Below are 25,026 nucleotides of genomic sequence, written 5' to 3' on the forward strand. Positions count from 1 at the left end.
TTAATAAATTAATCATTATATCAATAATTGCAAAGTATGAAATATTCAGGAAGTTGAAAAATCTAGTGTATGACCAAGTTTCTCCACAATAGGGAATATTTTTATTACTGACATAAATAAATAGAGCTTAAATTTTAAATTTTTATTCAATTTTATTAAGAAAACTCTCTTTTCATTATCAAGACCAGTTTCATCCCTTTTAGTGAAGTTTTACAAATCTTCCAGCTAAACTATTATAAAAATCTTTTAGTGTGTTCTTTTATATTTGAAATATCTCTTGCTTGAAATTAAATTCAGTCCTAAAATAGCAACTATATCATCTCCTAACCACTTTCCATTAGTAACAGCAAACTCCCGAGATTAGTGAAGCAGCCATCATGTATGCAGAAAAAAACAAACACCCCTATGGATGATTTAAAGGTAGGATTTGGCTATTCATTAAGAAACAGTGCATGCATATTTGTAAATATTAGTACCAGAAAAAAATGAAATCTACAAAAGTGAAATCATTACACTCTATAGACTAAATCTAAGCAGAGTTTAGGTTTGGCCTCTCAGCATTAATTCTTGCAGGGCTGTATAAACACTTAGCTCATTAACATTAGCATAACTCTCCCCAAAGTGCAAATGGGTTCTGGAGAACTTAGATAGTACAAAGAAGCTCTCTTCAATGGTAAGGTTTACAGCCATTATTTTTTCAAAGAAGGTGAGGTCTGATGCATGAGAAAAAGTCCCTCATCTGGTGTCATGATTGACAGGTCCATTTGGTTGCTTTTATGGGGGTAGGGAACAGAAATGGGGCCTGACTCACAGGGCAGAGTCCTTGGGTTTGGGGCTCTTTTCTGACTGCCCACAAGTCTTCTATTGTCACAAATCCTCCTCAGACCAGTGTTTTCAGATTTTAACACGGGCAACAAATGCTTCTCTGAGCCTCACCACAGTTATTCTTTAAATACGGTTCCATTTCCTTGGTAAAGCCTCTTCTGAGGTGCTAAATTTAGCACTGCCAATCAGAAGGACAGGTGGTATGAGACAACCAAATAGATCCCTCTCCCATCAGGCTGCCCAGGGAGAGCCAATCACCCAGGGCCCTGCCCTGAGCATGTGGGGCTGTCAGCAGATCTGGCAAATATAAGGGCAGGGCCAGACCCTGGCTCTTGAGCAGTCGTGCATTCCCAGCCTCGCCTCGGGTGTAGGGATTGCATAGAAAAGCAAAACTACACAGTCACAACTGTGTAGTTTTGTTTTTAAGTTTAGAGGCTCACCGATTCATGTCGGAGATGGTCGAACAAACCAACTCTAGATAGGACGTCGTTTCAGAAGCAACCTTGGGCTTAGTCCCACTCTTTTTGGGCACTCTTGAGAAATCAGGTGAGCAGCATCTCTTCTTTTTTTTTTTAACCATAGAGCCCCTTTCTAATTGATTTCCAGTTCCCCATTGTCTTTGTATGCTAATGCCTAGGCAGAGATGTTAATCTCATTACTAGTGACTGGTGAGGATCCATGATTTGAATCTGCTTGTTAAATTCTGTTTTAAAACAGGTGAACATTGTTCTTTTTGACGTTGGAATGCTTTAGCGTTTCAGCCATCAATGATTCACATTGCTTAAATGCACCTAATATTCTGAAAGTGTTAAAGCTGAGGTCCAAAATGGTGATAGAAATGTTTGCTTCTTTTGTAGACTCTTTGTCTGTTCGAAATGTTCAAGGTTATATTACTCAGGGACAGAGTGAGACACCCCAGAATAGCTCTGATAAAATGCTTGTGGTGTCAGCTGCACCCTGATGGCTTTTTAAGGGAATCAACTGCTGAACCATGGGTCCCAGGACAGTGACAAAACACTTGCCTGCTGTCAGTCAGCTTGGGAGAGTTTATTTTGGGAGCCTGACATTCTAGACGCATACCTTCTGCCCTAATTACACAAAGGCCTCTGAAGAGCAAGTGCAACAAACTTTACCTAGACAATAGGCATAAAAGACCCACTTAGGCCAGTTAATTGAAATATAGTTATAAATTTTTTGGGGAAAAGTTATATAATTGTTTTCTGAACTACTCAGAATCTCATTATGTATTTTAATTCAACTCACTATCAAAGTATAGGATAGGAGATAAATGCTGATGCTAAGAAGGGTAAGAAATAATGTTTTAGAGATTCTTTTTTCTAAGTACACTTTGATTTCCCATCTTCCTGGAATTAAATTAATAATTGCAAGTGACTATAAACATATAAATGGTGTAAAATAATACAGCTCTTTTAAGAAGATGCACTAGTTTGTAAACAGGAAAAGTTAGACACAAAAAGTTATTCCCCCTAAAGGTAATACACTATAATAAAGAGTTATTGACAAAAGTTTCAGAAAAAAATCATTTGGAAATTATCTGAATTTTCCAAATATCAATTTTACTGTCTCAGAGAACTCTTTAACTAAATAAAAAGTTATAATAAGGTACAGAATTATTACTAAAAGATTATTGCTCCATAACCTTATAGTGAACAGAGAATGTTATGGAAAAGAGTAATGAAGCAATTGACCACTGAGAATCTGTATCAGAATAATGAAACAGTCACATTAGAATAGATAATAAGGAGTTTATGCATCAGAAAATTCTTCAGTCTCTCTGAAACGCATAGACAAAGTACTTTCTTCCACTTAACAAATGGACTAACTGCAAATTTTGTATTCATTTATTTTGAATATTTATATTATAAACACAGGTCTTTTCATCTACATCTCACACCAGCCTTCCATTTTTTAGAGTGTGCACATTGTCCCTTATTAAGTCAGTATTTTTCTTTCAGATCTGTAATAAAATTTGGCCTCCTCACTTAAATTTAAGTTTTCCTGAATATTTACTTCAGCAGTAGCAACATTTATTGAGCACTTACAATATGAAGAAATATTAAGAAATAGAAAACACTGTATGCTTTCTACAAATGGTTTGCAATTTTGATAAGGCTTGCCAAAACTTTTCAAGTAAGAAAAGAAATTTCAAGGTTCAAATTATTAGTTTTGTTGATGATTTAAGTAATCACCTGAATTACTTAAGTTAAAAATGTCTGAATCTCTGTCAACTTTTTAAATATATACACAGTAGGGTGGAAAAAATTGGGAGGAAAGAAAATTTTTTTGGACAATTGTCTCTCTTTTTTTGAACTGCTGCAAAGATTCATTTCACACTTCCATACATCTCTTTTATTATTCTTCCCTACCCTCAACCCATCCACTCCCACCCTCTTACTCCAGCTTCCTTTTATCCTACTCTAATCCAGATTTCCCACCCTTAGTAAACCTGAATTTCCCTCTCTGACCTCTAGGGTACATTCCTTGCTCTGCTTACCTAATTTTTTTTCCCCATATCCCCTTATACTCACTACTATGTTAGGCTTTAAGTAAGCTCAAATGCTGACTGTTCAAATTCAAGTCACAAAGGAGGAGGCCCATCAGGCCAGACCCACAGACAATCTATGGAGCAATCTGTATGAAAATGTGTGTCTCTGTCATCTACAAAATAGCTCCAGAGCTGCCCTAACTGTGACATTCTAATTTATTTGCTCTTCATTTTCAGAGTGCCTGAGAAGATGGCAGCTCAAGCACCGACGTTTAAGCAGCCGTTACAAAGTGTTGTGGTACTGGAGGGTAGTACTGCAACCTTTGAGGCTCACATTAGTGGTAAGCTCACACATTCCGCTTTCCTTCCTTTCCTTTGCCTCCAGCCCAATAAGTAAACTTTGCTGTAAAAACTTGATGTCAGGTTTAGGCCTGCTTTCACTTTGTAGAACTGCTCCCACCCCATGGAAGGATTATTATAAGGAAGGATAATACCATTCACAGATTACTGATAATATCTTACAATATAATGGCTTGAAAGTGTTTTATTCATATTTATAAATTCTACAAAGCAAAATAATTAGCATTGGATTAAAATTGCTGTCAGAATCCAGCTGTTAAGTAAGGCCAGATTTGGTCATTCTATTTTTGGGTTCAGCTGCAGAGCCAGACTGGAAGCCAAGAACTCAGGCCCAATAGGGGCCGGCCACAAAGCCACTGGACCAGCAGCCTGGGCTGACCAGCCTGTGTGCCTGAGCCCGGTGGTTTTATGTGGAAAATTACAATACAGCTGACTTTTCTCACAACTTTCAGTGATGCGCTAACTCCTAATTATTTTATTTTTTTATTCTCAATTTTTAAGTGATTCTAGTGAATGAAAAAGATCTTCCAATCATTTTGAAATGACAACAAAAAATAATATATGCCACTCTGTTGTATCTATTAAAGAGAGAAAAACAATGACCCTGGAATTTTATTTGAAAGTTCTCTTTTTTTTTTCCTTCTTCATGTTCTTCATAGCTCATTGTAGGAATAATATCATGAAATGCATGACTTATGAGAGCATCTTATGAAAAAAATGGGGATAATCTACAAACTGTATTGTAAATAATTTCAAAATTATTTAATCAGTACTGCCTACTGCACTATCATAACCAGTCATAGAAATCAAATGGATTAATTGAAAATCATGCTTGATGTACCTCCCTAAGTACATTGCCCCCCTTTTGTTTTTAATTTTATGGCTTACAATAAAGATATAAAATAAGATTGCCTTTTCCTTCCTCTTTCCTTTTTTCTATCTTTTTTATGTTCCAATCTTATTCATAACTGAATAACACTTAAATTTTACAGTGCACAAATATGTAATCACTCTTCATTTTCTGTTGTATATGTATATTAACACCAATTCAATTCTTCTCATGCATGATAAACGCTGACAGATTTCCAAAAATCCACTTATTTATCATGTGAGGCTCAGCAACTTCTGAATGGAGCAGAACACACAAGGCTTCATAGGGAACTTTGCCTGATAGTGAAGTAGTGGAATCTGGATTCTTCATAGCGTCTTGTTCCTTCACACTGTGCGCTAATAAATTCTTAGAAAAGGGCCACTGAAAATACTTGATCCCCATGAATCAGTCAAATAAACGATTCCCTTGTCCGCAGTGGGAGGCTGGCTAATGTAAGGGTAAGAAAATAAACTTCCTCTTGGTTGTCCTCATCTCCTAACTGAAGGATGGGTCACTAGCCTTTGTGCTAATGCAAACAACCTGCGCTCTGAATTTACCGCCTTGCCTGACTGCACAGGTGTAATTCACTGAAACCGTGGACCCACGCGCATGTCCTTCTCAGCTCCACAGTTAGGGCGTGGAAGAGAATCTGCTTTTCCACCTGCACTCCAGCTCTACATGTTGTCCTGGAAGACTAGGTTTGGCCTCCTCCCTTACTGCAGGAGAGCCGGCCTCTGCACGGTGTGGCATTTTTATGGCGATTGCACACTTTCAAGGCAGGAGAGTTCGAGAAGACGGTGTCCTGTGACCTCAGGAGAGGGAGAGAGATGCGCGGTCCTCTGTACTTGTCACAAGGCAGAGCTGTCAGATCCCTTTGTTGTTTTTGCTCTTCACTTATTTTCAGAAAGGACAGTAGTCGCCATTTATTTCAGTTTCCTTGGCTCACCTCTTTTATAAACCGCTCTCATGATTTTAATGGTGTCTCTACATTGCCCTGGCAGGAGGGCAGGAGATGGGCATTCTCAGGCTCCGTGTGCCACGGAGAGCCCAGGAACTTGGAAAAGTCACTGCGCCTCTTTGGCCTCAGTTTCTTCCCTGTAAGACAAAGCGCTGGCCTCCGCATGAGCCACAGACTTTCTTACGGTCTGCGAGTTCACACTTCGGTGGTGCAGCCGTGGTGTCACCGTCCTTAAGTGGCACTGCACTCCGGGCAGCTTTTAGCGGTAGGACGAGGCCCTGCACGCTGCGGGACGCGCAGAGGACTCGGCGGTGCCCACCCCAGCATGACGGGTGAACTGTCTTTGCGCTCCAGGTTTCCCAGTTCCTGAGGTGAGCTGGTTTCGGGATGGCCAGGCAATTTCCACTTCCACTCTGCCCGGCGTGCAGATCTCCTTTAGCGATGGCCGCGCTAAACTGACGATCCCCGCCGTGACTAAAGCCAACAGTGGACGATTCTCCCTGAGAGCCACCAATGGGTCTGGACAAGCGACTAGTACTGCTGAGCTTCTCGTGACAGGTACGCTGGGGGCGGTGCCTGTCCTCGGCCCCTGCACCCCCGAGGGCACCTTCAGGTCATGGGTCTGCAAAGAGCCACTGAACACAGTACAAGCAGCTCCAGTCCGGAGAAGGGCCCGCTGGAGGCTGCATCGAGAGCAAAGTTGTTTGCCTTGTGGAATTTTCATTTTCCTCTCAACATACAGCACAAACGTGGCTGAGAATCAGTACCTCTTTGCACATACTCTGTCAAACACTCACAAGTATATTAAGGAAAGGTTAAAAAATCATGTTTCCGAGCAAGTAGAAAGGCTTGGGGCCTTGTTTATAAGCCTGATAAAGAAGTATGCACCCCTCCAGGAATTCACACTTTTAACAAGCACCTAGCTGATTCTGATGCAAACAGTCACAAACCACCCATTTAAGAAACTCTGTTCTGGGCTATAAAGTTTAACAATCTTCATTTATTTTTAATTTCTAATACTATGACACAGTAAAAATGCACAGAAAAAGGCCCGTGCTTGTTTATTATTCAGATGCATGACAGTGTCTGCAGAAAAGTTGTAACCAGTCCTCAGGGACACTGTCCTTTTCGCCTCCATCCTTTACTTCCTGATAAGACACTAATACCCAGAACATTGCATTACTTTGCACATTACACAACAATATCGTTAACCAGCTGCATAATGTCATATGTGTTTACCCAATAAACTATTCCTTTAGCACTGTTCAGAAGGCGCATCAGGTAACGTCAGGTGTGAACATATATCCAGAAAATTCAGAAATGGAAAATGCACAGGGTTGACAGCATCTGCTGTTGTTTATTACTCAAAAACATACCAAAATTAATCCCATTAGCTCTTCACGTTTATTTTATTAAAAATTTATTTTGACATCATTAACAAAAAGAAATCTCCTTTCCATAGCATAAGTAACATTAAATCATGTCGTTATTTAGACTAACATTTTAAATGCAAGTAAATGTTTGGGTTATTTGAATAGTGACCAAGTTGGAGATGATTTAGGTTTTTAAAAATTAAATTATAATGTAATGATCCTGTAAGTCACAGGTACACCCTTTAAACCAACTATTGGAATTCATTTGAATGCAACTTACTGAAATATGAAAAGTTACCTTAACATGTTAATATAGTGCTAGAGGTAAGGTTGGGAGGAAGTGGCAGAAAGATTCTCTAGAAATGTTATAACAAGATTGAGGCTTTTTCTTTAAAAAAATAAAATAATTATTTTTAATGTGATGCCAGAACTGCTAAACAAAACAAAGCAAATAAAATAAAATACGATGGCAGGATTGCCTTCTGTCATCTGCTGGCTGCATTCTTGCTGTCATCTGCTGGATGAGCTGGGTTCAAGGGCAGTCAAGGATGTTTGGTTCAGCAAATCATTGCCTGGTTTTGGCATCAGAGCTGTGATTGTTTAAAAATAGCCTTTTGGGAGCACCTTGGCTGCAGTCCTAATTTTCTTCTCTTCCCCTTGCAGCAGAAACAGCGCCACCCAACTTTGTTCAACGACTGCAGAGCATGACCGTGAGACAAGGAAGCCAAGTGCGACTCCAAGTGAGAGTGACTGGAATCCCTACACCTGTGGTGAAGTTCTATCGGGATGGAGCCGAAATCCAGAGCTCCCTTGATTTTCAAATTTCACAAGAAGGCGAACTCTACAGCTTACTGATTGCAGAAGCGTACCCTGAAGACTCTGGGACCTATTCAGTAAATGCCACCAATAGCGTTGGAAGAGCTACTTCAACTGCTGAATTGCTGGTTCAAGGTACTTGCTGGAGGCTGAGGAACAGGGAGAAGGGGGGAGGGATGCTTTAAGACAAAGTTGGGCCGAGGTCCATCTGCCTCCCCTCTAAGGTCTGGCAATGCTATGAGCTGAAATCAAAGCTAGCTTTTCAATACCCTTGAAAAGTCTTTGAGATTCTCATCTATTAACCCCAGTAGAAGTCTTTTAGTTGTTATCTACAATTTCAAGTTACTGGCAAATAATGAAAAAAAAATTTAAATGGCTCTAACTAAATTCTCTCTCTCTTTAATTTTTTATTGTTTAAAGTATTACATGTCTCCCCCCCCCCAATTGACTCTCCCCAGCCAATCCCACCCACTAGCAATTCTAAGTAAATTCTTATCTAATAATGAACATTTTTCTATTTTTAAACATAATTGATGTTCATACAAAATCCACAGCTTTCTTCATTTTTCTCTATTGGGACATCTAGAAAACCTTCCTGACTTTGTAGTCAGAACTAACAAAATAAGACATGGTGTCCCCTCCTAAATATTTATCTTTCCCTTCCTACAGGTGAAGAAGTAGTACCCGCTAAAAAGACAAAGACAATTATTTCGACTGCTCAGATTTCAGAAACAAGACAAACCCGAATAGAAAAGGTATTTTTCTATAAGGCCAGGGTTCAAGCCTTTCAGACTGTGGTTTCACCAACTTCCTTCTCATCCTGGGCTTTGTTTTTGTCTTTTGCAGAAGATTGAAGCCCACTTTGATGCCAGATCAATTGCAACAGTTGAGATGGTCATAGATGGTGCCACTGGGCAACAGCTGCCACATAAAACACCTCCCAGGATACCTCCTAAGCCAAAGTCGAGGTCTCCCACCCCACCATCCATTTCTGCCAAAGCACAGTTGGCTCGACAGCAGTCCCCATCGCCAATAAGACACTCCCCTTCCCCGGTCAGACATGTGCGGGCACCAACCCCATCTCCTGTCAGGTAAAACCATTTAAAAGCAATCAGGTCACTATGTATTTTTGAATTAGGTTTCACCTAATAAGAAGAAAAATAGAGGGAAGCAATAAAAAAATGTGGCATGTTTAGCCCTGGCCGGTGTGGTGCAGTTGGTTGAGCATCATCCCCCGCACCTGAAGGTTGCCAGTCAGGGCACATGCCCAGGTTGCTGCTCTATCCCCAGTAGGGGGTGTGCAGGAGGCAACCAATCAGTTTCTCTCTCACATTGATGTTTCTCTCTCTCAGTTCCTCTCTCTCTAAAATCAATAAAAACATTTTTTAAATGTAGTATGTGATCAAAGAGGTAAACAGAAAGGGTACTAAATATGATTTTCACAAATCCCCACTGTCCATAGGTAAATTGGAGAATTTTATAAGCTGCAATTCTAAATTCTTATGGTATACATTTAACAAACATCTGCTTTGTGGGGACAGAAAAAAAGCACAGCGAAATGAGAACAGCACAGAATTGGTTGGATGCTCAATGTTGAATCAACCTGATCACTTGCTACCAATGTGATTTAGGAAAATATTTGTAATAATTAAATAGTCTGTGTTATACATTTGATTGGCACACTATGTATATTACCTCATTAAATATCTGAAGCAACCTCTAAGAATTTTTACCCCTAATTTTATAGATAGATGACTGAAGCTAAAGAACTTAAATAATTTGCTTAAGGTTTTGGTCATGTCATTTGTAACTTAAAGAGAATCACAATAAAGATGATCTCAAGGTATATTGTGAGGATTTGAGATAATTAGGTAGATTGTAAATAGAAAATCATACAAATGTTCTTATGCTTTGATAATAACTAAAATCTAAATATTTTGCATATGCTTAAGTTATTTTATCTAAAAAATAAAATGGTTTCTAGACTTAGTTGATATGGGGGTATTTTGGAAAGTGAGCATGAATCAGGTCTCAGAAATTATATAATCCTAATGATAAAAACCCTGGGTCGTAACATCCAGTAACAACTGAGGCTTGACCAATCGGAAGTCAGTCCTGCAGTCAGCGCTGGGTTGCCCCGGCAACCCAGCGCTGACTGCTTCCACTGCAGACGTGGTGCCCCAGCACTGACTACTGAGGGGGCTGCAAATCAGGGCCAGAGAGAGACCTGAAGAGAGAAGTAGGAACTGATCCATTGCCTCTGTGGCAGCTTTTGATCAGCACTTGCCTCTCTCTCTCCCAGTCTGGCCTGCAGCGACGCCTCCATTTCTCTCCAGGCCTCCACTGGGGCTGCTGATCAGCCCTGCCTTTCTAATCAGGCCCCATTGATAGGGCCCAGAGATGCTGACTGGCATAGAAACCAACCAATCAGAACCAAATCTGGGTCAACTATGAGGAGCCAATGGCTGCCTAGGAGGTGGAGCTTTTTTTATATATAATATCCTATCTAATAAAAGAGTAATATGCAAATTGACCATCACTCCAACACACAAGATGGCTGCCCCCATGTGGACATAAGATGGCCGCTACAAGATGGCCAGCAGGGGAGGGCAGTTGGGAGGAACCAGGCCTGCAAGGGAGGGCAGTTGGGGGGGACCCAGGCCTGCAGGAGAGAGCAGTTGGGGGGACCAGGCCTGCAGGGGAGGGCAGTTAGGGGCAAACAGGCTGGCAGGGGAGCAGTTAGGCATTAATCAGGCTGGCAGGGGAGTGGTTAGGGGGTGATCAGGCTGGCAGGCAGAAGCAGTTAGGGACAATCAGGAAGGCAGGCAGGCGAGCAGTTGGGAGCCAGCAGTCCTGGATTGTGAGAGGGATGTCCCAGATTGGAGATTGTGTAGGCTGGGCTGAGGGACATACACCCGCCCGCTCCCCCTCCCCCCCGTGCATGAATTTTGTGCACCAGGCCTCTAGTATTTTATTGATTTTTTTACAGAGAGGAAGGGAGTGGGATAGAGAGTTAGAAACATTGATGAGAGAGAAACATCGATCAGCTGCCTCCTGCACACTCTCTACCGGGTATGTGCCTGCAACCAAGGTACATGCCCTTGACTGGAATCAAACCTGGGACCATAGGCCGACGCTCTATCCACTGAGCCAAACTGATTAGGGCAGGAGGCGGAGCGTTTGATTCTGACTGGCATAGAAACTGACCAATCAGAACCAAATCTGGGTCAACTGTGAGGAGCCAATGGCTGCCTAGGAGGCGGAGCTTTTAACGCTGACTGGCATAGAGACTGACCAATCAGAACCAAATCTGGGTGAAGTGTGAGGAGCCAATGGCTGCCTAGGAGGTGGAACTTTTGATGCTGACTGGCATAGAAACTGACCAGTCAGAACCAAATTGGCTGGCAGAAGAGGGCAGTTGGGGGCGAGACCAGGCCAGCAGGGGTGGGCAGTTGGGGGCGAGATCAGGCAGGCAGAGGCAGTTAGGGGTGATCAGGCAGGCAGGCAGCGGGGTTAGGGGCAACCAGGCAGGCAGGCAGGTGAGCAGTTAGGAGCCAGTGGTCCCTGTGGGATCGGGCCTAAACCGGCAGTCGGACATCCCTCAAGGGGTTCCCGATTGGAGATGGTACAGGCTGGGCTGAGGGAACCCCCCCTCCTCCGTGCATGAATTTCATGCACTGGGCCACTAGTCAAGTATAAACTGTAGACAGCAGATTAAAAACTTTGGAATTTGGCTTAACATGCTGAGATTTTTAATATAATAAACTAAAAATTATGCAAAGTTTGGAGGAAACAAAAAAGTGTTCCTTGATCAATTTGAATGAATGTTTTAAATTTAGAGAAAGTTTTCATGCAAGAAAAATTGTAAAAGAAGTATAATAAGCAGATAATTGATCTAAAAATATTCAAACTTACTGTGAGGTTACTGTAATCAAAATAGTATGCTATTGGTAAGTAAATAGAAAATACACCAGGGGAGCAGAACAGAGTCCAGAAATAGATTCAGATATTCAGGAAATTCAATTTTCAATCAAAGTGACCTTTCAGTTCAGCAGGGAAAGGATATTTTACTTGATAAAGAATAAAGGCCCGATTAGTTGCCCTTTTGGAAGAAAACAAATATTAACCTCTGCCTCACACCATTTAAAAAATAAATCTCAGCTTGACTAAAGAGCTAAATTAAAAAATAAAAACCAAAACAATGAGAAGAAAAGCCTTTAAAGGCTTTTGTGAAGGAGAGCCTTTAAAAATATACCTACAGATTCAACTATCTAACAATAAACATTTATGTATGGCCAAAGCAAGGTCATGGCTAAACCAAACAGGCATTTATAAATACATTTTAAAGTTTAAAATGTTTAAAAGTGTTAAAACAAATATACAATGTATGCAATGTGAACGTACAAGCCTAGAAACAGTACATAATCTGCATAACTGTGCATGCTGAGGCTGGGTAAAACCCCACAGAGAAGCAAAATACTAACAGTAGTTGTGGGGGAAATGTTTGCAACACTTATGACAAAGAACTAATGTACCACGTGTATTAAAAAACTTGTACAAATTAATTTTAAAGGGAAAAAGAAGCAACACAAATGAAAAAAAATGACAGAAGACAAGCATTTCACATAAGAAGCAATTTAAATGTCCAATAAATATATGAACAAAATTCTAGATATTTTCCAATTTTTATTATACAGATATTGGCAAACACTAATGTGAAGCCTTGAACAAAAGCTCAGTTTAAAAAATCATACCTAGCTAACAAATAGAAAAAGTGTTCTGTCCCAGGCTTAACTCAAAGTTTGCACAACATGAAATCACAAGACAGGCCACATGTGATTTGGGGGGCATATAACTACCTCACCATATTTTAGATCTAAGCCTAAGGGTCACTGAGAATCACAGAGCTTCCCTGATTCCATGGAGCACTTCGAGTTCTGAAAATTCATTAATAACAATCCCAATTACTTAGCCCCCATAATTCGCTTTAGAATAATTAAGAAATAAAACTATCAGTTTTTATAGAGAAAATAATGATTATCCAAGATAGATTGCTTCCTAAAACATACTTCATTGAATAAGGTGCACTGTATCTAGCTGTGACCAGGTGATTATTTCTTATTGTAAGAGCAGAAATAGCACTTTCCTATAATGACTCCACTTACAGAGATTTTCACAGTTATGGGCTTACCTGCAACCTGCTGCTAAGCACTCACATCATGCTAATCATGTCTTTCGCTCTTTTGAATTAAACCCAATTTACTGGGTACAGCAAGAACAAGGCACAGGTTGAAACTAAGAAGTACATACATGTCACTTTGCTTTTCTTCAATTAGTGTAGAGCCACGTTATTTTAAACTGGTCTTCGTTATATTTCTAAGGCAGTCACTTTCAAAATAGAGACTTGTTCCCTTAGATCTCCCTTTAGTTGATTGCAACTTTGTTTATAAAATGTAAATTGGTTTCAACCAAAAAAAAAAAAAAGCCTTCTTCAAGAAAGTGATTGACATTTCTTCATTAAATTGGTTAATATTGTAATGTTCTGTTAAGTTACTCTGTAATTTAGAGCAGGTATCAACTGTACCTTCAGCCTTAATTAAAAATAATTGTTTCACTCATTATCAGTATAAGTTAAATACCGTATGGAGTGCCAGAATACTTTTTTAAATTAAATTTATTGGGGGTGACATTGGTCACCATGAACACATGAGTTTCAGGTGTGGGCTTCTATGTTACAAGATCTGTATATTGCACCTTGAGCCCACCACCCAAAGTCAAATCTTCTGTTACCATATATTTGGACCCCCGTCTCCTCCCACCCCCAGAATACTTTTATAAACATTTTCCCATATGAAGTACCAGTAACATGCAATGATGAGGCAATACTACCACCTAGAGGGGAAAGTGTAATACACCTTACTGATTAAGAATTAAATTATGAAAACTTTATCTTAATATAGTTAACTAACCAACCCCTAGAATTGTTGATCTGAAATTGCCCTTTTGTTTGTCTATAAATGCCAGGATTTAGCACCCAGATTCTTCAATGAATGCTATTGTACTTTGGACATACAAGAAAAGCAATGCAAACTATTTTGGAAGAAGCCACTTTATCAATTTAATAAAAGAAAAATCATAGAATCCTTGGGTTTCAAATTAGCCAGTTGCCACTGTAACTACAAGGATATTTAAAAGAAGTCCAGAGCATAATGCAATGCGGCTGAGAGCAACAAATACAGAGACAACTTTAAAGGGCAAGCCACACACTGTGACTAGAGCAGCAGGTTCCAAAGCGCATCGCACAGCCTACGGGTTCTGAAAAAGCACCTCCTACCAGAAGATTTACAAGGCATAAGGGCCTGGTGCAGGCTGTGGGAAGTCCCACAGGAAAACAAAAAAGGTCTAACTTGTTTAGCCTGGCCTCCCCAAAACACCTTTGCTTTTACTTATCTCAAAATAAATGTGACACTTGACGTATGGCTGGGAAGTACTATAAATCCAGGATAATTTCCCACCTCATACTTAGATTTTCTGTTATAGTTTAAAATCGCTCTAGCTTTCTTCCTTATCCTCTCTTGAGTGATGTTTGCATCTTCATCCTGGTTTATTATTGTAACTTTTTGTCTAAGGTGTATTCATGCATTTGACTGCAGAAACCTTTCTTTGTTCAACATGCACTGTATAGCATTTGCTCACCCCGCCCCCAGAGTCGGGAGCACTGAGAAACTGAGAGCTGTGAGTGCGATATTCGCCAGGGCCTTTCTTTGGCTGTGGTTCAAGGAAGCACCTTCTGCTGTTGTCACTTTTCAAAATGTGAGAGAGTGGAGCTGGGCCCGAAACTCTTTCGCTTAGAATTCAGTCTGGTTCTCAAGTTACAGCAAGAGTAAGGCTTAGGGAGACTTAAGACAGATTACATTCAAGGACATTATTTGCCTCGGAATAGATTACTGAGGCACACAGTTTAAGACTCCGCATTACATTAAACATGCCCAGGTTTTCCTGCCGTTATTCAAATATAATGACCAGAGAGGAGTTCTTGTCTTGGGTGTTTCACCTCTGCCGCTTGGCTTTCAGGTCCGTGTCTCCGGCCGGGAGGATCTCCTCGTCCGTCTCCACGTCCCCCATCAGATCTGTGAAGTCCCCATCACCCATGCGGAAGACTCAGACGCCCACCGTGGGCCAGGGCCCCGAAGTGCAGCCCCCGTGGAAGCAAGAGGGCTACGTGGCCTCATCTGAGTCTGAGATGAGAGAAACGATGGTGACCAGTGCTACGCAGATCCGGACAGAAGAGAGATGGGAAGGGAGATACGGGGTCCAGGAGCAAACCACCATCAGCGGAGCTGCGGGCGCTGCCGCCAGCAGGTCGGCCGGCGCCACCTTCCAGGCAGGGGCCGCCGCTGCCGCAGCTAAAGAGGTACCCTGAGAGCCGTCTTGTTTCCTTTCGCGTTTTCCTTTCTCCAGCCAGAATCCCACCAGGAAACTCACGTCTGTGTAGGTTGTGCACAGGAACGTAAGACTCTATAGAAACTGAAGACCAAATTTGGCTCTTGCTTTGTAAAGGTATTTTTAATTGGGACAAAGGCTCTCATCTGTGAGGTTTACATAAAACATAGATTTTTAACAACCTGCATCCTATTTCTCTTTGGCAATGAGAAGTGCTTATGCACACGTGTATTTTATTCTAGGTAGCTCAGTTTCCAGGATACTTTTTTGTTTTCTGCGGGGCATCTCATTTTAAAAAGTAACGTGCTTGGTCATTTCCAATCTAGGTGAAACAAGAAACTGACAAAAGTGCAGCTGTTGCGACTGTTGTTGCTGCGGTTGACATGGCCAGAGTGCGAGAACCAGGCATCAGCGCTGTAGAGCAGACTGCTCAGAGGACAACCACGACTGCTATGCACATCCCACCTGCTCAAGATCAGGTAAGCGCAGCCGGCCAGACTGGGCGTGGCTTTGCTCTCAGAGATCCGGGATGAGTCAAGGCCCACAATTCTCTGAGGATAACACAGCCCAACATGGCCCCGACTTTCAGGACTTGCTTAGCAAAAGGTTGTCTGAGATACCAGAGGTGTGCAAGACATAAAACCCCCAAGTACCTGGTCTCTGTCACGCAGGTAGGCAGTCGAGAGTTAACTTTCAGAAAGTCAACACGGAGGTCAGACAGGTATTTGAAGTATCACCGTGCTCCCGGGGCAGGGGGGGCACAGGGTGGCCTGGACTGTCACTAAACAAGGCAGGTGGGGAGGCGCACATTCAGTGCTGCGGTTCCAAGCCAGTCAATCAGGAGTCCAGACGCTCCAAGAGCCAGGCATGGGAACCATTATTTCAGGGCAGACATCCCTTTTCTCTAAGCTTCCCCCAAAGACCTTTGCTTTTACTTTCCTCAAAATAAACGTGACACTTGATTCATGGCTGAAAAGTGTTATAAATCCAGGATAATTTCCCATCTCATTTTTTAAAAGAGATTTTCTGCGATCGTTTAAAATCGCACTGGTTTCCTCCTTATCCTTTCCTGTATGACGTTTATGCCTTGATCCTGATTTATTGTTGTAACGTTTTATACAAAGTGTATGAGAGTATGTCCCTCTCTCTCCCCTGTGAAATCAGATGAGAAAGGAAGCAGAGACGTCTGCTGTAACCAAGGCAGTAATGGCTGCCGACAAAGCCAAGGAACAAGAATTAAAATCAAGAACCAGAGAAATGATTACGACAAAACAAGAGCAGGTGCACGTAACTCACGAACAGGTGGGAATGGTTTTTGATGTGAAATTATTGTTGTTATTACCTGTGTCAACGCATATAATAATGTCTACTGTGGAGGGTGGTGTTTCTTGGGCAACCTGGTTGTTATCACACTAATAAAATCCCCTTGTATCTGTGTGTTCCTGGGCACTGTATGTCACCAAATGCTTCCCTCATGCAGACAAAAGGGTCTCTGTGCACACACCCTGGAAGTAGAAACAGGGGGTTTGGGATACACTAACTACACATGCTACTGTGAGGGAGGTGAAACCAGGAAGAAGAAAAGTAGGAACAGGGAAAGGTGGAAGAGAACACTGAATACCCATTACTTTGGAAATAACTTAATATCTGCTCCCTTACTCTTTAGGAGAACATTTGAATGTGGATTTGAAGTGAGATGAACAGCATGGCCTTCATGGGTCAAATGGCCAGAAAAAGTAAAAAAAAACAGGCCCATGATCGGAGGCATCCAGGGACAGATTAGACAAGGCCAACTGGTAGGGCTATAGGCCCGTGAACCAATTGTCAGCTAGGTGGTTTGAGAAAATGAATTTTTAAGTTTATTTCAACCCCGAGACCCTGAATTTCAGTGATGATGTCCGAGACTGGCAAAGGGACAATTGGGAAAAACTCTGTCCCTTACCCCCACCCCAATACACATGCCTTTGGCATCCAGAGCCAACACAGCATCCTTGAGGGGATTACGAATTTGGAAAACATTTTGCAAAACTTTTCTCCCCATAATGTCTCAATTTAAAAAAGTCTTTTTATTTAAAACCATTGTAGTATTTAAGAAAATGTTCAAGGCAAAAATATTGTACAAATGCAGATTGTAAATTGTTCACACTTGATTTCTCTCATATATAAAATAACAGGGTCACACAAAATTACTTCTAAAGCCTTCACTCTGTTATCTTATGCTCTAAGATCATCTTTAAATGAAAGGAGTAGCATGGAATAATATTGTAGTATATCCATTTATAAAAACTGGAAGTCTTTTCAAAGAAAGCAAACAGTGTTGAAACCAACTTTTTTTTCTCTCTAAACAGTATAACTATGGTGCAGACAGAAAAAGAGTATGGTCATACTAATGAAAATGAGATGATTTATTACATTTAGTAGTATTTCCAGAAAAATGATTTCACTTCTGTTTTCAAATTCCTATTTTGTTATATTTAATAAAAATTATGTCACTTCCATTAGAGACCAAGAGACAATAAGGTTTTATTTTTATTATTTATTTCAGATAAGAAAAGAAACTGAAAAAGCATTTGTACCAAAAGTAGTAATTTCCACGACGACAGCCAAAGAACAAGAAACTAGAATTTCTGGAGAAATTACTACAAAACAAGAACAAATAACTCAAGAAACAGTAAGTGTGATTTTCTAAATACCTGTAGTTCATTGACAAATACATTTCAGTCAACTACATGAAGTCTCTAACCAAAACCTCTGAAAGAAGGCGTCTGCGTGTATTTCTTTTTGTCATTTCTCTATGTCTAGTATTGAAACTCGTTCATGATGGAAATTCGGTTCTCATTGCACAGTTTTCCACTCAATTGATCTTGTTTGGGGAGATTATTTATTAGAACATTTTGGGGCACATCTATAGCATTTCTAGAGTGTTCTTAGAAGATAGCTATCACCCCAGACCAGATACCTATTTGTACACTCAGTTTTTTCATGCACAGCCTGATCCCTCAGTCACTTCGATTATAACACAAAAACTTCATAGTTGTAGGACACATGCTTGTACACACACACCAGTCATGAACACTCCAACTGAACGTCACAAGAAAGTGAGGAAATACTGGACCTCAAGACCAGTACTGCTTCAAGAAAGAGCCCTCATCATGGATTGATTACAAGTGACCTAGGAGTATTTTGTCTCTGCTTTTGTGTCATTCTGCCATGTGGCAACAACCTCAGTGTCACCAAGATGCACTTCTCTCCCACGTGAGAAATCAAACCTTAAAGTGCCAGAAAAGGGGCATCTACTTTGAATTCTTTCATGTTCTAGGGATTGCCTGTGCTCACCTTTCTTGATCTCAAGCTCTTTGCTGATCCCAGAACTACTTTTTTGAAAAAGTCCAGCTGAGAACTGTTTTAATGTGTTTTAACGCTTAAAAGGCTGGCTACCAGCTGTTGGATTGCTTTCTCTCTCCTTATAGTACCTGAGAGACTTTGAATGCATATGAAGGGCACAGAAATCCCCGTTGCCATCACAGGGCTGGTATGGCAGGTTCAGCTGCCTATAGTTTCCAGGCATTTGCCATGGGCCACTCACTGGGGTCCATAACATGTCAGCCCTTCTCAAAGACCAGACCTTTTCAGTTACAGGACAGTTTGCTACAGGGCAGGTAGGAAATAAAGGAGCCCATTCCTCAGAAAAACGAAAGTCTGTGTTTTAAATACAAGTGAGGACCTTTGAAATGGAAGCGTGATATTTTCTCCCCTGAATGTTGCAAGATACCTTGCCATTTCTTTAGCCCCTTTTGAAACTCAAATCTTTATTTTACTCTGAAAATCAGATAAGACAGACAGCTGAGACAACCGCTGCATCCATGGTGGTACTTGCCACTGCAAAGGCCACAAAACTAGAAACAGTTTTGGGAGCTCAAGAAGAAATTGCCACACAGCAAGATCAAATGCATGTAACTCATGAAAAGGTGATGACTTCCTGCCTGTGTTAAATTCACTCTTGTATCATCTTTTGCAAGCCACCTACATTTTCATCATGGATAGTAATCACTACTTTTTCACCTCGTCATTGTCTTATAACTCAATAGAAAAACTTCACAATCTCTATGCCATCTACCTAGCATTCACTGCCACTTTTCATTCCTAACCTTCACACTTTCTTTGGATTGTTACTAACATGATATAATTCACTTTAATGTCATTCCATTGAAGTAGACTACAGTGTACACGTTTGTTGATAACATGCAAAAGTATGTGTTATTCATGGATGGCTCTGCTGAAATTTTCCATACATTATAATAAGAATAATGTGAGAAAGAGAAATGTATCCCTTATTCTTTTGTTGCTAATCACATTTTTTTCTTTTAGACTGAACTCTTTTGTTGTTAATATTTTTACCAATGATGCCGTTTGAATGATCAAAGCACCTCAAATGATGTATTTAAGTGTGACTAAAATGTCCTTGACTAGGAAGAAATTTTGCTTCTTTTCTCAGTTTTGACTTCAGTTTCTATTATTAGAGGATGTATGAAATTTAATGACCATTTTTCTCATTTTTTTTATCATATGACCAGATAATGAAAGAAACTAGGAAAACAGTGGTACCTAAAGTTATAGTTGCCACACCCAAAGTCAAAGAACAAGATTTAGTGTCAAGAAGTAGAGAAGGCATCACTACCAAGAGAGAGCAAATTCAAATAACTCAGGAAAAGGTGAATACAGATATTTGTAATGGGAAAGGTTTATCTTTAGACTGACTTCTAGTAAATAATAACTATGATGTGGTATAAATTATTAATGTTTATTTTCCTTTTTGGATCCCAAACTGAAAACAAAATGGTAACTGTGTGATGGCTTACCATTAATCTTATCTGTACATTTGATTTTCACCTATCTGTAACATTTACAATTCATTGTATTCACCACTATTCTTTGCATGAAGAAGCAATATATAGAGTCATCTGGAGTTTTTTTTATAATTAATATTTCTAAGTTTTGTGATTCCCACTCAGTGTGTGCAAATATTGCCAAGTGAAAGCTAACTTCTCTTAACCCTGAATAACTAGGAGGGGTGGACGGGTCACACCATGTGTGTATGAACTTCTGTACAATTTAAACCTTGATTTTACTGTAATAATCAGATGAGAAAGGAAGCCGAGAAAACTGCCTTGTCTACAATAGCAGTTGCTACTGCTAAAGCCAAAGAACAAGAAACAATACTGAGAACTAGAGAAGGAATGGCTACTAGACAAGAACAAATCCAAGTTACTCATGGAAAGGTGACTATACCAAGTGTGAAATCCCCTATTATAATACATTAATACCAAATCTCAGAATTTCTTATGTATGAGACACTATTAACCTAATTTATTTTTAGATGATTAAACTATTAGAAACTAAAAGGCCGAATTATTTATTATTGTTAATATTACTACATAATTATTTCCCCACTGATCTCTTCACTATTATTTTCCATTTTTTATTATTAACACCCAGAAATTCTCCAGAAGTTGATGATTGAAATTGCATGCAGGCTAATTTTAATATACTTCATGAACATAAAATAATATATATATATACACATATATATATATTGAATCTTACTGACTGTCAAGAAGATGTATGTTTTGAAGGGGTCATAAATTCAGTATATTACTTTGTAAAGTGTGGACTTATTTCAGAAAATTATCCGTCATTTTCTTCATGTGAAACATTATCTTTTTTCCCTCTGTAAATATCAGATGAGAAAAGAAGCTGAGAAAATGATAGTGCCTGCTGTAGTAGTTCCCACTAAAGCTAAATAAGATACCATATTAAAATCTAGAGAAGGAATTATCCATCCAGAATAAATGCACATAAGCCATGAAAATGTTATTTGTAGCTATGAAATTTCTATGAATTAACTTATTTCCCATGACTCTTTCATTTACCCCACATGAGCTATTTACCTAATTTTATTCTTTATTGCTAATACAGTGTTTAGAAATCAGCAACTAAAGTTTTTCAATTTCTTTAGCATCATGGTTGAGTCCTGTCTGAATTTCCCTCAGTTTTGTTTTCTATCTCTACATCTTTGGGTTTTTTTTCTAAAACATGACTTAAGATTAGCTTTTTAAACATTTATCCAAGACTTATATTAAATGCCATATCAGCCTTTCAGAAGCCTCATAGATGCTAGAAATTCTAATAGGTAACATACTTCATGAGAGACGATATTTGAATTTTTGTTATTTCTAAATCACATAAATTTGACTATCTTGCTTTTGTTGTTAAAAATTAGCTAATAATGGAAGCTGAAAAGGTGTCTAGACCCAAAGTAATAATTGCCACTGCAAAACCTACTGAACCAGCCACATTGCCAAGGACTAGAGAAGGATTTGCTACTAAGCAAGAACAAATACATCTTTTTCATGAAGAGATGAAAACTGATGCTGTGGAGGTGAAAAGCATTGTTTGTTTCATTCCATTTCATCATCAGCTCTCATAACCTTTCATCTGTCATGAATCATTGTGGTCAAGGTGTTCCATTTAATAGCTTAACTGATCAATAAAACATTAGAGATGAGATCCAGTCCAGTTCCTCCGTGGAACAGTTAGCCTTTCCATTTGTGAAAAGCCAGATTAAATAACACTTCTCTTTGTGTCTCCTAAATTAATCCTCACTATTTAACTGGTATGATTTGGGGTCTTTGGTTCAATGAGTGATGTTAGGATCCACTAAGAAACAAAAGCAGCTATGAGCATAGAGTATGCATTTTTAGTTGTCCACCATTGGCATATGTATAAGGACTTGGTGTACATTAACTCTAGAAAAAAATACTTAGGTGCTTCCCTAATTTAAGGTATCGTACTATAATTAAGATTCCTTTTATGTGTGTGTAAGTTTTATAACAAGATCTGTATATTTCAGTTGGCAAAAGATCATTTCTTTGAGTCTACTTTCTCATTTTTAAAACTAAAACTCAACCTGATTACTTTGTAGATTGGTTGAAAGGTTCAAATGAGATATAATGTAAATGCAATCACTCTACGAGCAAAGTTATAGATATAAGATAATACAAACATTATATAATATATATTATCTGTTGAAGATGTTAACATTTCAAACATCTGCAAAATTAAGGTCAACTAATGGCCTATATGATTAAAAGAAAAAATAAGCAGATGAACAAATTTCACCTAAATCTCACATATATTTTACAGTTTCTTCTAAAATGCCATCTAGAGTGAAGATGGTATTTGTAATTCTTCAAGGCAGGTTAATTAAAGTGTATCTTCCTAGAAGGAAGCACTAGATAAAGCACTAAATCACAAACAGCCCAATTCCATCTAAAAAAAAAAAAACAAAAAACCTCATTTTTATCTTAAATGGTTCAGATAACAACTTTAACAGTTATACAGGTAGCATACTTGGAAAATATTTCAGATGCAATCTAGATTATATTCACAGCAGTAGAAAAGAAAACTGGCGATGAATAAAATATTCCAGCATTACTTTGAAAGAGCACTGATGGACATGGCAATGTGATTTTTACAATATGCTTTTTCCAAGTATTGCATAGAATCAGTCTTTAAAAGAGAAACTCCTGTCCTGGTCGGTGTGACTTAGTTGGTTGAGCATCTTCCTGTTCACCAAAAGGTCGCCAGTTGGATTCCTGGTCAGGGCACTTGCCTCGGTTGCCAGGCTCAATCCCCAGTAGGGGGCATGCAAGAGGCAGCTGATCAACGTTTCACTATCACATTGATGTTTTTCTCTCTTTAAAAATCAATACAAAAATCTTTTTAAAAAAGAGAAACTCCTTTGCAAACTGTGTTCCCATTTATGTTAATCAAATTCATGAAAAGAGAAAACATCATTTGTTTCCTTTTTCCTGTTAATTCCCAGAAATAATGAAAGTAAATTAAACTTCTATAGGAAAATTGGTTCTCTTGAATACAAATATAACACTTTTTCATGTTTATCACAATATCTTCGTTTGTGTGTTTTAAGAGAGATATTTTCTTATAGATTAAAAATTCTTATCCCTGCAGAATCATAAGTAAATTAATGTGCTTCTCTCTGTGTTCGTGAGCTTTCATGTTATCTCAGTTCTGCATGCACTGTACAACTTTGCAGCAACTGATTTCTCTGGATGGCATTTGAGTACATTTTTATCATCACTGTCATTGTGTCAACACAAGACTAAATGATTGAGAAGATAACAAAAAGAATCAATGAAGATAACCAGCCCCAAAGTTCTGATTTCTCAAGGGCTAATTGATTGCCTCAGACATAATGCTTGAAAAACTCAAAATCTTCTTACTATTTTATATACATGTTGTGTTGTCCTATGTTGTGTGTGATTTAATGTCTAAGTCTAAATAAGCAGTTGCATACAGAGTATATCTAACCAGATGTCTATACATTATAATAATCTGTGAAATATTAAGTTCTTAAGTGCATTTATGAGTTATATTTCTAGAGACATTAACATATCTATATAACATGGGTGCCCTCTGACTATCATGCCGTTAGGCATTCATCTCTCCCAGGAGGAGATGGCCCAGCCTGACTTTGACATGACTGTGTATTAATTCTGGAAACCTTATTTCCAGGTGGACGCTGGGAAAAGGGCAGAAGCTGTAGCAACAGTTGTTGCTGCAGTCGACCAGGCCCGTGTCAGAGAGCCCAGAGAGCCTGGGCATCTTGAAGAATCGTATGCTCAGCAGACTACGTTAGAGTATGGCTATAAGGAGCATGTTTCCGCCACAAAGATAGCTGAGCAACCCCAGCGTCCGGCCTCAGAACCCCAGGTTGTCTCTAAAGCAGTCAAGCCTAGAGTGATCCAAGCTCCTTCTGAGACTCATATCACAACTACTGATCAAATGGGAATGCATATATCATCACAGGTGAGTGTGAACCTGCTGCTTTTTTAATACCATGGGAAAGCAAGTGTAACCTCTGTGATCATCTGGCGAACAGTGGTATCACTGAGTTTCATTTCAATGCAGATCAAGAAAACTACAGATGTAACAACTGAAAGATTAGTCCATGTGGATAAACGACCCCGCACCGCAAGCCCTCACTTTACCGTTTCAAAGATTTCTGTTCCTAAAACAGAACATGGATATGAGGTAAGAAGTTAATAAGCATGAGGAAGAAATGTCTGGCTCAAAGGAACTGAGCATCTAATGTGTGATACAGAATTATCTTTGGTATAGGCAAATGTGGCCTTTTTTCGTTAATGTCCGTTTGCATTCGTAGTGTACTCAGAGCCCCTAAAGTTTGGTTTCTGACATTTGCCAGGCAGGGTGAGCCTGGAGTAGCAGGTGGTTATCTCACCGCTCTGAAGAGACACAAATTCATGCAGGCTTCTCTTTGTTTCACATTCTGTAATTATACTATTTACTTTTCCTTATGTTATGAGACATTTCAGCGTAACTTAACTGAGAATGTATATAAATACTAAAGACAGATATTGAGACATCATATAGTTGTATCCTCAGTATAACAAGATGGAGAGGTGGTATTGTGTGGTGGTTGGATTTTGGAGTCAAACAGCCCTGAATTTAGTGTCCTGGCTCTGCCCCTTATTAGCTCTGTCATCGGGGCAAATTAATACATGGAAAACCCTTCACAAGGGGACAGCACATACTAACCCTCAACATTTTTAAACTCTTGTTCTTATTGTACACATCCAAGACATAGAATCCAAATCTTGTATGCTTTCAAAGGATTGTAAGGTACACTTGATACCTATATTTGGGATAGTCCCAAATTACTATTGAAATCAAATAATCACAGAAAGCAACAAAATAAAAAACAGTAAGGAAGCCTTTAAATTACTTCTCTGAATGTCTACATTTTCACCTTTCAAATAGATTTGTGGCTGAA

At 39.4% G+C, this 25,026-nt stretch overlaps 1 protein-coding gene across 1 annotated transcript in view; it reads left to right on the forward strand.

Moving 5' to 3' along the window:
* Positions 1 to 1,069: 1,069 nt before the first annotated feature.
* The window catches only part of TTN (titin), a 282,010-nt gene continuing 258,053 nt past the window's right edge, over positions 1,070 to 25,026 (forward strand). The window contains exons 1-14 of the mRNA XM_080669120.1: positions 1,070 to 1,371; positions 3,569 to 3,672; positions 5,875 to 6,078; positions 7,557 to 7,844; positions 8,379 to 8,464; positions 8,556 to 8,800; positions 14,784 to 15,123; positions 15,479 to 15,631; positions 16,317 to 16,454; positions 17,698 to 17,823; positions 19,727 to 19,864; positions 20,294 to 20,431; positions 23,748 to 24,041; positions 24,144 to 24,266. Coding sequence (XP_080525246.1) covers positions 3,582 to 3,672; positions 5,875 to 6,078; positions 7,557 to 7,844; positions 8,379 to 8,464; positions 8,556 to 8,800; positions 14,784 to 15,123; positions 15,479 to 15,631; positions 16,317 to 16,454; positions 17,698 to 17,823; positions 19,727 to 19,864; positions 20,294 to 20,431; positions 23,748 to 24,041; positions 24,144 to 24,266 — 2,364 coding nt within the window. The 5' untranslated portion in view covers positions 1,070 to 1,371; positions 3,569 to 3,581. The remainder of the gene's footprint in view (positions 1,372 to 3,568; positions 3,673 to 5,874; positions 6,079 to 7,556; positions 7,845 to 8,378; positions 8,465 to 8,555; positions 8,801 to 14,783; positions 15,124 to 15,478; positions 15,632 to 16,316; positions 16,455 to 17,697; positions 17,824 to 19,726; positions 19,865 to 20,293; positions 20,432 to 23,747; positions 24,042 to 24,143; positions 24,267 to 25,026) is intronic.

This window comes from Plecotus auritus, assembly GCF_963455305.1.
Source record: "Plecotus auritus genome assembly, chromosome: 5".
In the NCBI taxonomy this organism is placed as follows: Eukaryota; Metazoa; Chordata; class Mammalia; order Chiroptera; family Vespertilionidae; genus Plecotus; species Plecotus auritus.